Source organism: Gossypium arboreum, chromosome 12, assembly GCF_025698485.1.
Source record: "Gossypium arboreum isolate Shixiya-1 chromosome 12, ASM2569848v2, whole genome shotgun sequence".
NCBI classification, from domain to species: domain Eukaryota; kingdom Viridiplantae; phylum Streptophyta; class Magnoliopsida; order Malvales; family Malvaceae; genus Gossypium; species Gossypium arboreum.
In genome coordinates, this window is record NC_069081.1 from 92518844 (window position 1) to 92532731 (window position 13888).

General features: G+C 37.8%; 1 protein-coding gene across 1 annotated transcript; it reads left to right on the plus strand.

Moving 5' to 3' along the window:
• Positions 1-2248: 2248 nt before the first annotated feature.
• On the plus strand, positions 2249-12952 carry LOC108479395 (uncharacterized). Its single transcript, XM_017781959.2, has 19 exons — positions 2249-3827; positions 4369-4680; positions 4796-5032; positions 5155-5275; positions 5341-5498; positions 5617-6250; positions 6777-6841; positions 6920-7021; positions 7121-7263; positions 8014-8069; positions 8514-9181; positions 9284-9474; positions 9599-9905; positions 10182-10469; positions 10548-10657; positions 11025-11352; positions 11794-12201; positions 12284-12527; positions 12684-12952. Exons 1-19 carry the CDS (start codon positions 2427-2429, stop codon positions 12707-12709), a joined length of 5799 nt encoding a protein of 1932 aa, XP_017637448.1. The 5' UTR covers positions 2249-2426; the 3' UTR covers positions 12710-12952.
• The last annotated feature ends 936 nt before the right edge of the window (positions 12953-13888 follow it).

A 13888-nucleotide genomic window follows, 5' to 3' on the forward strand; every position in this document is an offset into this window, starting at 1 on the left:
CTTCTATCCCGTTGTATCATCGACGGTAGTCATGCCATTGCATCAGCTATCTGATTCGTAGATCGCAACACATAACTGATCCTTACCTCCCATTGACGATCAAGCAATGCAACTCACCCCACTGCCACGCAGTAGCCCCACTGCCTGTAGAGAGTTCAATTCAAGTTCAATCCGTCGGCACCCTTCTTCCCAATCTATCAGCAAACCTTCAAATGCCTCCCATAGTTAAGACACCAAAACTGGGCAGACTCCTACATCCTTAGTATAACCCCAAAGGCAGCGACCGTGATGATTACGAGCAACGCCAACTACCACAGCTATTCTAGACAATGTATCAACCGAAGCATCCATATTCACCTTAACCCACTCCTATGTCGGTTTGCCCCCCGTTCCAATGATGTAAGGAAGTACGACCTAAACCAAGCTGCTGCTGTAAAGCATTGGTCTGTTGAATATTCAACAAGAGATGACTACACCAGTTAATAATTCCTTCCGGCGCAACGTAATTCTCCTTGAAAATACGGCTATTCCATGTTTACCATAAGCCTCCAACAAATTATACTAAATTGACTCTCCCAATCAGCTTGAACCTTAGGAAAACATGAGAGCTCGACATATTCATCTTTAGCCATCTCTCAGAATTTAACTCAGAGAAGTCAGTGAGCTTACCCGAGAGCACTAAATCTGTCCAAACAACAATTGCCAAACAACACTTCCAGAGCACATGGTCAATGGCTTCTACAGGGCACCCGCAACTGTTACATCCCATCTGGACTGTAAAGCGATGCCGTGCTCTTTCTACATTAGTGAGAAGCCTTTTATTCAACACCAGCCACATGAAGGATCGAACTTGTTGCGGGCACTGAAGCTTCCACACACGTTTCCACCCATCATCAGCAATGGAAATCGTAAGCGTAATCACCTCACATGATGAACGTATATTGAAAATCCTCTTGGAACCCCATCTCCAACCCAAGGAATCCTCAACATCAGCCGCAACCACTCTTGAGATCCCACGTTGAGACAATAGCTGATTAAATCTCTCCCAAGCTCAAGTTCCATACCGCTCGTCATGGATAAGACGGATGTAAAGCCAGCCAGGGCCACCTCCCTTGACCGAACATCATCAATGAGAGGATAGCCATTCGGAAGCCACCTATCAAACTAAAAATCCACCGTTTTGCCTTGCCCAAATTCCAACACAACCCTTGTTTAACTTCGTCCCATACCCGACTAATGCCCCTCCACAGAGGTGAGCATCCACTTTTAGCAATAGAGATCCAAACCATACCAATCCATTTATACCTGTCTCGTAACACCTTTACCCACAAATGATCCAGATATTGAAAAAAAAAAAAAATCAGATAACCAAGTTTCATTAGGAAAGAATTATTAAAATCCACCATACGACGGATACCAAGACCACCCTTAACCACATCACGGCAAACATTATCCCATTAAACACCTCTCCCATCTTCTGTGGTACCGCAAATAAAAATTCGAATGAGTCGCTCCATCTCCATACACACTTATTGGAACCACCATGGTCTGCATCGCATAAGTGGGAATAGAAGCCAGCACCCCTTTCGCAAGAGAAAGCGACTTTGCTCTAACCAGCAAGTTTATTGCATTCGTTGCAGTATACATATCCTTGGTAACTCCCAAGTACCTACCAAGGTACTCCACTCTACAGAAGCCCAAACCGCTACTAATCTCTACCTAAACTAGCCTCGGGACGTTTTTTGAAAAGAAGACTTGAGTCTTTTGCCGGTTCCTCTTACAAAAATCATTTAAGCATCCTGTTAATCACTGCCATCTGATTCTCATCAACCTTAGGAAATAGCACCACATCATCCACAAAGAAGAGATGACGGACCTCTCAGACTTATAAAATATTTTTAATCCATATATTTTTTTAAAGAATTCAGTCCTTCTATTTGTCATATTTCAAATTTAGGTCCAATTGGTTAAAATTATTTTATTAAATTCACGCTTATTATGATATATTTTTTTTACTTATATAACTAATAAGTGAGTATTTTTATTTTAAAATCTCATACTAATAATTAGACTTAAATTTTAAAATCTAAAAAGTAGAAAGACTAACTTTCAAATAAAAGAAGAGTACACGGACTGATGATAAATTTTAACCATTGTATTAGATTGAAACTTTGAGGACTTAATTGTAACATTTTGAAATTGAAGGATCAATTTAAAATATAAGGATAATTTGAAGACTTTTGGTGGAATTAACCCCAGTTATTTTCAAAGCTTGAAAACAACAAGGAGTCTAAGATCTCCGAAAAGAAGCTGGGATCCTTCACTGCCTGAAATTCTTGGTAACAATGAACTTGTTCACGTTCACTACTGGAGATTATATAATAAAGCTGAATTTTAAAGTGTCAACGACATAGCTTTTACCCAAAATGGAAGCTGACCTCGACACGTTACTTGACTCACACTTCTCCGATTCCGACGACGATTCCAACTCAATCGTTCCTCACCGTACCATCGATGAAATCCTCAACGATTCAGATGCATCCACGTCATCTTCTTCGCCTTCATCCCCTCTCTCTTCTTATCAACGTTCCGATAACCGCCTTGCCCGGTCGAATACCGTTCCGCAAGAATTCGTGGAATTGCTAGAGGAAAGAGATGCTCTTTCAGAAGGACCGGCGGAATCGTCGAAGACTAGTCCGTTCAAGCGGATTGGTGATCCGGTTTGGAGGGTTTCGTCATCATCTTCTTCGAAACAGCTTCCGACGCTGTTTGGTGGAGTGAAATCCAATGCGAAACCAGGGGCTGCGCTCGCGGCTGCGGCTGCGGCGTCTAGGTCGGTTCCGACTCCACATGCGGCTGCTATCAAGTCGAGGAGGGCGGTAAGTGGTGGGGTTCTTCAGAGGGTTGTAGGTAGTGATGATCAGGATGTTAGCTCAGTGAATGGGGAATCGATTGGGGTTAGCTCGAAATCAAGCGTTTCAGGTGAAAAATTAGAAATTGATGATTATACTAGTGATAATAAAATGGGCGATTTTCAATCTGCTGATACCCATCAAAATAGTGAGGCTAGTGAGAGTAAAGATAAGGAAAGTGAAGCTGAGAGAGTAATTGAACGAATTGACGGCTCTTCTAAGCTTGATTTTGATGACAGCTTGAATAAAGAAGTTACAGTTTTGGGTTCGGGTGAAGTTTTAGATAATGAAATTGACCCTGTTTCTGTGTCTGAGAATTCTCTGGTTCTTGATGCCAATGATTCATATGAAAAGAGTGTTTTGTCTTTGCCTAGCGTTGATCAGGAGAGAAATATAAGTAAGGACTTGGAGAGGGTGGGTTTGGAAAGAGAGAACGTAGCAAGTGATATGCCCAGTTACGAAGATGGTGAGGAAAATGCTAGTGGTGGTGACGATAAAAGTTCAATGAGTGATATTTCAGAGCTTGTAGAGGAGAGATTGGAGCAACTAGAGAGTGAGATGATGAGTAAAAGGGTGGAAAGCAATGCACGTGCTACAATGAAGCCGCTTGAACTGGCTGAGGAGCTTGAGAAGAAACAGGCTTCGACTGGTTTGCATTGGGAGGAGGGTGCAGCTGCTCAACCCATGAGGCTTGAAGGTGTTCGGAGGGGTTCAACCACGTTGGGATACTTTGATGTTGATGCTAGCAATATAATCACTCGGACTCTTTCATCACAGGCATTCAGGCGTGATCATGGCTCCCCTCAAGTTTTGGCAGTTCATCTGAACTTCATTGCCGTAGGAATGACTAAAGGAGTCATCGTCTTAGTCCCCAGTAAATATACCACTCATCATGCTGACAGCATGGATCCTAAGGTGCTTTGATTGCCCTATCTCTTTAATTTTTTATCTTTGGTTGCATTTCTGCAGAATTATTTGCCTTTTCAAAGTTGTTTAATTCTGCTCTTCTGGTAAAGACAAATTTAAGGGTAGGACAATATTCTTCTGAAAACACATTCTAATTCAAAACAATAAAATTTAGTATCACATTCAGGTTTGATGGATTGAAATTAGGAAGATGGGATCCTATAAGATATTGTGAGTGCAATAGTGCATTATGACTAAAAAGACATGATCCAGCCGCATAACAAGATTTAAAGAAGCATATGCTTGGAATCAGAGGCTTGTTAAGTTCCTTGACATATTTTACATATCTATTTTTTTATTTGCTTGCATTCACGTGGTGAACCATAGACTGCAATTATCCGTGTTGTATTCTCCAGCAATTGAGGATTGTATGATGAACTTTGAAGCTTCAATATGCATACTTTTTTCAAACTTTCTTGAATTTGAATTTCCATCTGTTATTTATTTTTGTAAGTTAACTTTGCTGTTTATGATGTCACATGTATTCTAGATGGTGATACTTGGTTTGCAAGGGGATCGGTCCCTTGCCCCTGTAACATCCATGTGCTTCAATCAGCCAGGAGACCTTCTCTTAGCTGGCTATGGTGATGGCCATGTCACAGTTTGGGATGTTCAGAGGGCATCAGCAACAAAAGTTATTGCTGGAGAACATAATGCTCCAGTGATACATACATTATTTCTGGGGCAGGATTCTCAAGTTACTCGCCAGTTTAAAGCTGTTACAGGTGATAGTAAAGGCTTGGTGCTGTTACATGCTTTCTCAGTTGTTCCCTTGCTTAATAGGTTCTCAATCAAAACACAGGTAAAGGGCAAATAAGTCTGTTTGCATCGAGGATCTACTTTTTCTAAACTTATATTCAGTTGCCAACAATGTTATACTTGTCACATTGATGATGTTCTAATATTAATTGAAATAGTGTCTTCTTGATGGACAAAAAACGGGCACCGTATTGTCAGCTTCCCCACTTCTTTTTGATGGTTCATATGGGAGCACTTCAGTGACCTCTCAAGGGAATGCTACTTCTACTAGCAGTATTGGTAGCAAGATGGGAGGCGTAGTTGGGGGAGATGCAGGTTGGAAACTCTTCGCTGAAGGCTCTTCTATGGCTGAAGAAGGTGTGGTCATATTTGTCACCTATCAAACTGCTCTGGTGGTATGAAGTCCAGATGATTGCCCAAATTCCATGTATCTTTTGTGTTGAGGATTAAATTTGCATTCTTCTAGGAAGTTCACATTCAACCATTACTGAGGCCGCCATTTTTTTTTTGCCTATAGGTAAGGCTTACTCCAACATTAGAAGTCTATGCGCAACTTTCTAGGCCGGATGGTGTGCGGGAGGGTTCCATGCCATACACTGCATGGACATGTATGGCGCAGCCTTGTGGATCTTCATCAGGTATAGAGTGATTAAGGTTGTTAAGTTTAAGATTAACAGCTTTCTGAGAGATGACTATGCTGCAGAAAATTCACCGACAGAAACTGGAGAGAGAACTTCACTTCTTGCACTTGCATGGGATCGGAAAGTTCAGGTTGCAAAATTGGTTAAATCAGACCTAAAAGTATATGGGAAATGGTCTCTTGACAGTTCAGCCATTGGTTTGGCTTGGTTGGATGATCAGGTATAGTTGTTTTGTTTGCTTAATCACATAGGCATTTTATCTTCTTCGGGATTTTATTTTGCATCTAATTTTGCCTTCATAAAACAATTTGCTAATGGAGGGTTTCATGCCTATGCAGATGATGGTGGTTCTTACAATGACAGGAAAACTCAACTTGTTTGCTAGGGATGGAACCCTGATTCACCAAACAAGTTTTGCTGTAGATGGCTTGGGAGGAGATGATCTCATTACATATCATACTCACTTTATTAATATCTTTGGAAACCCTGAAAAAGCTTATCATAATTGTGTATCTGTAAGAGGAGCATCTGTATATATACTAGGACCTATGCATCTTACTGTCTGCCGTCTCCTTCCATGGAAGGAACGAATTCAGGTTCTACGGAAAGCCGGTGACTGGATGGGAGCTTTGAACATGGCAATGACACTTTATGATGGTCAAGCCCATGGTGTTATTGACCTTCCTAGAAACCTGGATGCGGTGCAGGAGACCATAATGCCCTATCTTGTAGAGTTGCTTTTGTCGTATGTGGATGAAGTGTTTTCCTATATTTCTGTGGCATTAGGTAACCAAATTGGTAAGGCGGAGCAGCCAGATGACCAGGAAAGTAGAAATGGTTCCGTGCACTCAGAAATAAAAGAGCAATTCACCCGTGTTGGTGGTGTTGCTGTTGAATTTTGTGTCCATATCAGGAGGACTGACATTCTTTTTGATGAAATTTTCTCCAAATTCGTGGCTATTCAGCAAAGAGGTATTACACACAGCTCATTCATGCGTGCAATAATTACTTCAAATTTTGTATTCTCTGTTCAATATCAAAATGGAGATCCATATTGCCAAGTCAGACAATTAATGATGTAGAATCACTATCTTTCTAGTGTAATTGTTATAATTGAAGCTGAGGAAAAGATGTCATGGCTGATATCTGATAAACTTGGCCCTGTTTTTGGTGTTCATTGCACTTCCAATAGAGATAAGTTGGAGTGAATTCTTTTCCGTTACAATTATTGGAACTACTTTTTAAATAACATAAATACGAATAGCATTTCATAATTCCTTATTAATTGAAAATCCTGAACCCAAACCTAACAACAAATTTACTTGCATCTTTTTAGGGCAGAATTTCACTGAAAAGTCATTTAAGAGTTTTAATGGCATAGGCTGAAAACTTGGGAAGATATTGAAGAGAATGATGCTTGGCTGGTTTCAATTATTGCAGATATTATTATTTTCTGTCTTGATAGAATTTCTGAACAATTTGCTTTTTTATGTTCTAGATACATTTTTAGAGCTTCTGGAGCCATACATATTGAAGGACATGCTTGGATGTTTGCCTCCTGAGGTACCATTTGATGTTAAATATGTGTTATACTTGTCACCTTATTATACATTGTAATTATACTTTCACTTTATTGGAAAGATAATGCAAGTGCTGGTAGAACATTACAGCAGCAAAGGATGGTTGCAGCGAGTTGAACAGTGTGTTCTCCACATGGATATTTCGTCCTTGGACTTCAATCAGGTTATTATATGTATTCTACAATTCCTTTTTGGTTGCTTTCTTCTTGTGGTTGTTTTCTTATCTCAAAATTTTCATTATTTTTCCTTGTTTCTCTTGTAGGTTGTCATTTTATGTCGGGAGCATGGTTTATATGGTGCTCTGGTATATCTTTTCAACAAAGGATTAGATGATTTCAGGGCGCCTTTAGAGGAGTTGTTAGTAGTTTTACGAAATAGTCAAGGGGAAATTGCTTCTGGCCTTGGGTAAGTTAGACAGGCATGTGGGTTAAGAGGGTGCATGATTTTTTTACCCGTTTTCACTTGATTGGATTCAAGATGATACTTGCTTAGTTGCATGATGTCTATTTTCTCTGGAGAGATACAAGCTATGTAACTTAGGTACCTTTTGCTCTTTACACCTTGGATGTTGGACCATTCTTAAGTCTTACCCAGTTAAATAACCTGTCCACGTGACCTGTCCAACCCCCGAAGCATTAAAGTGCCTCTACCTTACTCAGCTTATTTTAGCAAAGGTTGAACTAAAAAAAAGGAGTTAGTGCAATGGTACATTAATTACCAGAAACTAACACTTGGGAGTACCTGTTTTAATTACTCTCTTAAGATTTCTGTTTAGTAACATGTGGAGGTGAAATGGTATGAAAGTAGTAGTGCTGACCTTGAGGTTTAGTCAGATATACTGCTGTGGCTTGCTTGTTCAATTACCTAAATAAAACAGAAGCAACGAGATATAGTGGAGCAACTTCTGGCACTCTATGTCACTTTACAAGTTTATAAAATATTCTCTCTATGTTGTTTGAAAGTGAGACACTTGTACAAATTTTAGGGAAAACATATTGCATTGTTTAATGGCAATATTTCTGTTCACTTTATTTAGATTAATGGTAATTTTATAATATTGTGGCACTTTAAATTCATTATAATTTAATTTTTTATTTCTTTTGGTCTTCATATTATTAGCTTTCTATCATTACTTAAAGTAGTTCATCTTATCAGGTACAGGATGCTTGTTTACTTGAAGTACTGCTTTACAGGTCTTGCTTTTCCACCAGGTAGGAGTATTGTTTTATCTAATTAGTGAAAAGAGGCATTCTGTTAATTCAATTTCTCTTTTGACAATTAAAAACTAGTAAATAGAAACTTTCTTCCCTGGCTATATGAGGATCTAGAATTGGGTTGATCTATAAGATATCAATTGACCTGTACTTAATGTGGAATTTATTAGTCTAATTGCTGCTTCCTTCATTGGCATACATTTGAAATGCTGTTGAATGCATTAACTTATTGAAAATGGCATCTTATATTAACTTTTTATGTTACGTTTTGCATTTCTGAACTATTACACACTTGTATGTGACATATCCTTTTATGATTTCATGTTTAGTCGTCAGTTAGAAATGGTTAAGGCTGATCATTTGCACAAAGTTATTCTAAGAAACATATACACCATTGATTCTGTCAGTTATCATTGAAATATCACAATTTGCTATCCTTAGGCCAAGGGACTCTTCCACCATCACGCTTGTTGTCTCTTAGGACTGAACTTCTGCAGTTTTTGTTAGAGGTTTCTGATCGTCAGGATAAAAAATCAGCTTCAACTTCGGCTTTTGAAGGGGCATACCTTAACCTGTATTATCTCTTAGAGTTGGATACTGAGGCCACTTTAGATGTTCTCAAATGTGCTTTCATAGAAGAGATATCCCCTGAACCGGACTCCTCTTTTTCTGAATCTGGAGATGCAAATGAGGAAGCTAAAAAGGAGAAAGATTTGATGGCTGAATCTGAAACAATGTTGGTTCAGAAAACCATTGGTGCTCTGGTTCATGTTCTTGGTAAGAATACCCTTCAAACAGACGGGGTTGCAAGCTATGATGACTCTGAATTTATCGAAGCATGGCCTACAAAAAAGGACATGGGATATCTGTTTGAGTTTATCGCATGCTATGTTGCATGTGGAAGAGCTAAAATCCCAAAAACTGTTCTAAATCAGATTTTGGAATACTTGACTTCAGTAAATGACAGTTCACAAAGTGTTTCTACCATGAGTACTGAAAGGTCCAAAAGAAGAGAGAAGCAATTACTGGCACTTTTGGAGGTAGTGCCAGAAACTGATTGGGACCAATCCTATGTGTTACAGTTATGTGAGAATGCATGCTTTTATCAGGTATCTTTATGGTGTTTTGTCTTGAGTTTTCACTGTGAGCATAATGCAAGGGTTTAGATTTCTCTCTCTGTGGCTTCCTTAAGCTTGTCTTGTTATGTTTAGGTTTGCGCCTTAATTCATACCATCAGACATCAGTATCTTGCTGCTCTCGACAGCTATATGAAAGATGTGGAAGAGCCAATTCATGCCTTCGCATTTATCAACAACATGTTAATGCGGTTGAGCAATGGAGATTATACTATTTTCAGATCAGCAGTCATCTCTCGAATTCCAGAGCTGGTTAATTTAAGCAGGTTATACTGGTTATGAATTCCAAAATTGTCACTTTTTTTTTGTTTTCATCTTTAAAAGATTGTTTCTGCTGTTGTAGAAATTATTCTTCCCTTCTTGAACTTGGGCTTTTATGATCTTTTGCAGAGAGTTGACATTCTTCTTAATTGTTGACCATTTTAAAGACGAAAGCTCTCATATTCTATCTGAACTTAACTCTCATCCAAAAAGCCTTTTCCTTTACTTAAAGACGGTCATTGAGGTTCACTTATCAGGCACCTTCAACTTCTCTTGTTTAAGAGAAGAAGAGATTGTAGATGTCTTGAGTGAAAAAAGGGGGAAAGAATCAGAAAAGGTCCTTAAAGCCTTCTTGAAAAATTTGTCTAATTTTCCCAAGTATCTGCGACATAATCCTCTTCATGTAACTGATGATATGATTGAGCTTTATCTGGAGGTAAGTGCCTATTTACTGCAATACTTATTTAATAGCATACAACTGCCTGACTCTCCTTGGTGTCCAATAGAACTGCATAGCTTTAAGTCACTTGTATGGCATTTGTTATTTGTTCTACCATTTATCTTTCATTTCGTATTAGCTGTCTTCCTTAAGTTTTCAGGTTCAGGGTTTATAATAATCAGAAAGGAAATTGCTTACTGAAGTAAAATTTTTGTTCTTATAATATAGGTTGGCCACTTTTCCTGATCCTGCCTCCTGTTTTTCCTTTTACAGTTATTATGTCAGTTTGAACGGGATTCAGTTCTCAAGTTCTTGGAAACTTTTGATAGCTATCGAGTTGAACACTGTCTCCGCCTGTGCCAGGAACATGGAATTATAGATGCAGCTGCATTTTTATTAGAAAGGGTTGGTGATGTTGGTAGTGCTCTTTTGCTTACACTTTCTAGCCTTAATGATAAATTTACAGAGCTTGATACTGCCATCGGAAATGCGGTCTCTAAGGTATCTTTGAGTAGATCTGGTAGCATGGAGTATTTCAACTCTATTTTGAAAATGAAGGAGGTTTGTACCATATATCTTTAAGATCCTTTTTCTTAATGATGGAATACCTTGATGTCATTTCTGATCTTTATTGAACAGGTGAATGACATACGCAATTTATTGCAAGCCTGTATTGAATTATGCCAACGGAATACCCCTCGTTTGAATCCAGAAGAGTCTGAGATGCTTTGGTTTAGATTACTTGACTCGTAAGTCCAACGTACTCATAGATTTGCTTTTCTTCAAAATTTAGACCTCATACTTTTATGTTTTTCAATGTTCTGCTAAGTTTTGATAAACGAGGTGTGTAAAACTATGGGCTGCTTTAGATAACTAAAAATCTATCATTTATTTTTGTATCTTCCTTATTTGAATTTGGAACTCATTAATTTTGGCACAAGACATGATGCCATAATTGTTTCAGTTAAAAGTTGAATGAAGATACCATTGTGTGTGATATGATGAGTACATCTGTGTTGAAATCCTCCAAATGATTAAAGAGTACATCTATAATGACATACCTTCAAATGATTAAAGAGTACATATATGCTTATCATCCTCTGAATTTCAATGCAGATTTTGTGAACCTTTGATGGGTTCGTACTGCAATGATATGGTATCTGAGAAGGAAAATCATGCAGGACTGGTTGGGTCATTGGGCTCTCAAGACGAAGAAGAATGCATAATCAAGTGGAGGATACCGAAATCTCACAAAGGTGGTCATATATTGAGGAAATTGTTCTCTCAATTCATCAAAGAGATTGTTGAGGGAATGATAGGATATGTTCGTCTTCCAACTATTATGTCAAAACTCCTATCTGATAATGTCGGCCAGGAATTTGGAGATTTTAAGCTTACCATATTGGGAATGCTTGGAACTTATGGCTTTGAAAGAAGAATTCTGGTATGTTCGTTCGTTTTGGATATAAAGATTAGTTTATATACTTGTAAACGTTATTCTCCTGATGTTTCCAGTTTTTTGTTAGAACTAACTCGAGAACCTTTACCCACATTGCAAACCTCAATACCTTGAGTTTTGTCCCACAGCTGATGCTATAAATCTATAATTCGGCTTTTCTAAATGAAAAAACTATGATTCTGTAGGCATGTTGTATGTACTACACCACTATACATCACTAGGCAACAAAAATGCAATAAGGCTTTATTTCTGAACTATCATTTTACTTCAGTATAGTAACTGTGCTCTACCCTTCTCTTTTAAGTTACATTTGGTTCCAACTCGGGGTACTCCTCTTTCAGTTATACTTTGCCATGAATCATTTTAATATTAAAATCTTGGGTGAATCTTAGTTGTTGCTTTTTTCCTTTTTCTGTTAAATTTCAGGATACTGCAAAATCTTTGATCGAGGATGACACATTTTACACAATGAGCTTACTGAAGAAGGGAGCTTCTCATGGATATGCACCTCGAAGTTTACTATGTTGTATATGCAACAGCCTTCTTACCAAGACCTCTTCTAGCTTTCGTGTTCGGGTTTTTAGTTGTGGTCACGCAACTCATATTCAATGTGAGCTTCTGGAAAACGAGTCATCAACTAGAGGCTTGTCATCTGGATGCCCTGTTTGTTTGCCCAAGAAAAACACTCACAAATCTAGAAGTAAAACCGCTCTTACAGAGAATGGTTTAGTTAGTTCGTTGCCCTCAAGATCCCAACCAGCACAAGGATCAACATTACACCCTCACGAAAACGACGCACTAGATAACTCTTACGGCCTTCAACAAATATCACGGGTAAATCTATATCTCTGCCTATCATATCTGATTACTACTTCACTAAAGCACTTACATATAACTCAATTTGGGGTTTTTTCAGTTTGAAATTTTAAGTAACCTTCAAAAAGACCAGAGATTAGCCCAGATAGAAAATTTACCACAGTTGAGGCTTGCACCGCCAGCGATTTATCACGAAAAAGTGAAGAAAGGAAGTGGAGTATTAGCAGCGGGGGAAAGCAGCAGTCAAGTAGGTGGAATCCAAAAACCAAACAAAAACAAGCAACTCAAGGATCTAAAACTAAAGGGATCATCTCTCAGATTCCCACTAAAATCTAGTATTTTTGGTGAGTTCAGTTCAGTTAAAATACTTTTCTGGTTGCTCGCTATTTCACTATCGAGCAAATTGGAGCAATTTAATCCCTCTTGAGAGAGGCCAGAAAGGTCTTTTTCACCGATACCATCCATCTTGTTTTTTAACCTTGGGAGAATTTGTTTTGCAGGCAAGGAGAAAACAAGCAAACCATAGGAGAGGATTGGCACGGTAAAGTATACTGTAGATGAGCACACACAAAAAAAGAGTTAATTTAAGATGCATGATGATTTTGAGGATTTGATTTTGCTAAATCCGTGTTGGAATAAAATTTTCATAGAAATATTCATCATGGGATCCTCTTGGAAATATTGGTCACAACATCCTTGGCTCTTTGGCTGCCAATAACTTCTTATTCCTTAATAGAAAATGAATTCAGTTTGAAGGGTCAAAACATAACCATATTTGAACATCAATTTAATTTGTGGAAAGGAATTTGTCTAATTCAAATTAGAATTAGTTAGACCCTAGAATTAATTCTATTTGAATTTGAATCTAACTCAAATTAAAATTGGTTGGAACTTAATTTTAACTTGAAACAATTGAAAAACAATTTGGACTAACGATGAAGTATCCCACACTTGATTCGATCCAATCGTCGTATTCCAAATGTCAGATAATAGCAATTATAGATTTAATTCAACATTCAAAAGAAGAATCATATCAACAAATTAAGTTTAATCATGTATTTAACAAAATAAATGAATTTTAAGAGCTAAATATATCATTATTTTAAATTCGGGTTCTAGTTAGCTTACAAAAGCTCTCGTGAATTGTTATTAACAAATGAGGGATCAAAATGAAAAAAAGACCTAGAACGGAATTGGGTCGTGACATTGGAGAATGTATGTCATGACACTAAGGATAACTAACTTCTAGTGTCGCAGCTTTATTAAGAAATGTCGTGATTTTAAAAATAACAGTTTGATGTCACAGCTTCAATAGGGGAATGTCGCGACTTTGAGGACAGTGATTTGATATCATGACTTCAACCAGAGAATATTATGAGTTTGAGGAAAATTACTTAAAAATGGCTTATTTCTTACAAAATTACTAAACACCAATCCCATTTGATTAAAAATGATCCCAAACAACACCTTGATTAAGACAATAACTTATAAGACTCAAAGATCATATTTAAAACATCATACATGCCTATTTCAATACATAGACCTTAATCACTTACATACTTGATAAATACTAAACTTTCCCACCATCTAGTTAATTTGACAAGTAAGAAACTAATCATCCAATTAACTTATTACCACATTTCAACTTCATAACATATAAAATAAACCTATGCACAAGAGGATCATAGGGCTTATAATAGCAAAA

Coding starts and splice junctions, on each gene's coding strand:
- LOC108479395 (XM_017781959.2), top strand. CDS start 2,427: ATGGAAGCTGACCTCGACACGTTACTTGACTCACACTTCTCCGATTCC. Junction 5,499..5,616: donor TGGCTTGGTTGGATGATCAG/GTATAGTTGTTT, acceptor ATGCCTATGCAG/ATGATGGTGGTTCTTACAAT. Junction 6,251..6,776: donor CGTGGCTATTCAGCAAAGAG/GTATTACACACA, acceptor TTTATGTTCTAG/ATACATTTTTAGAGCTTCTG.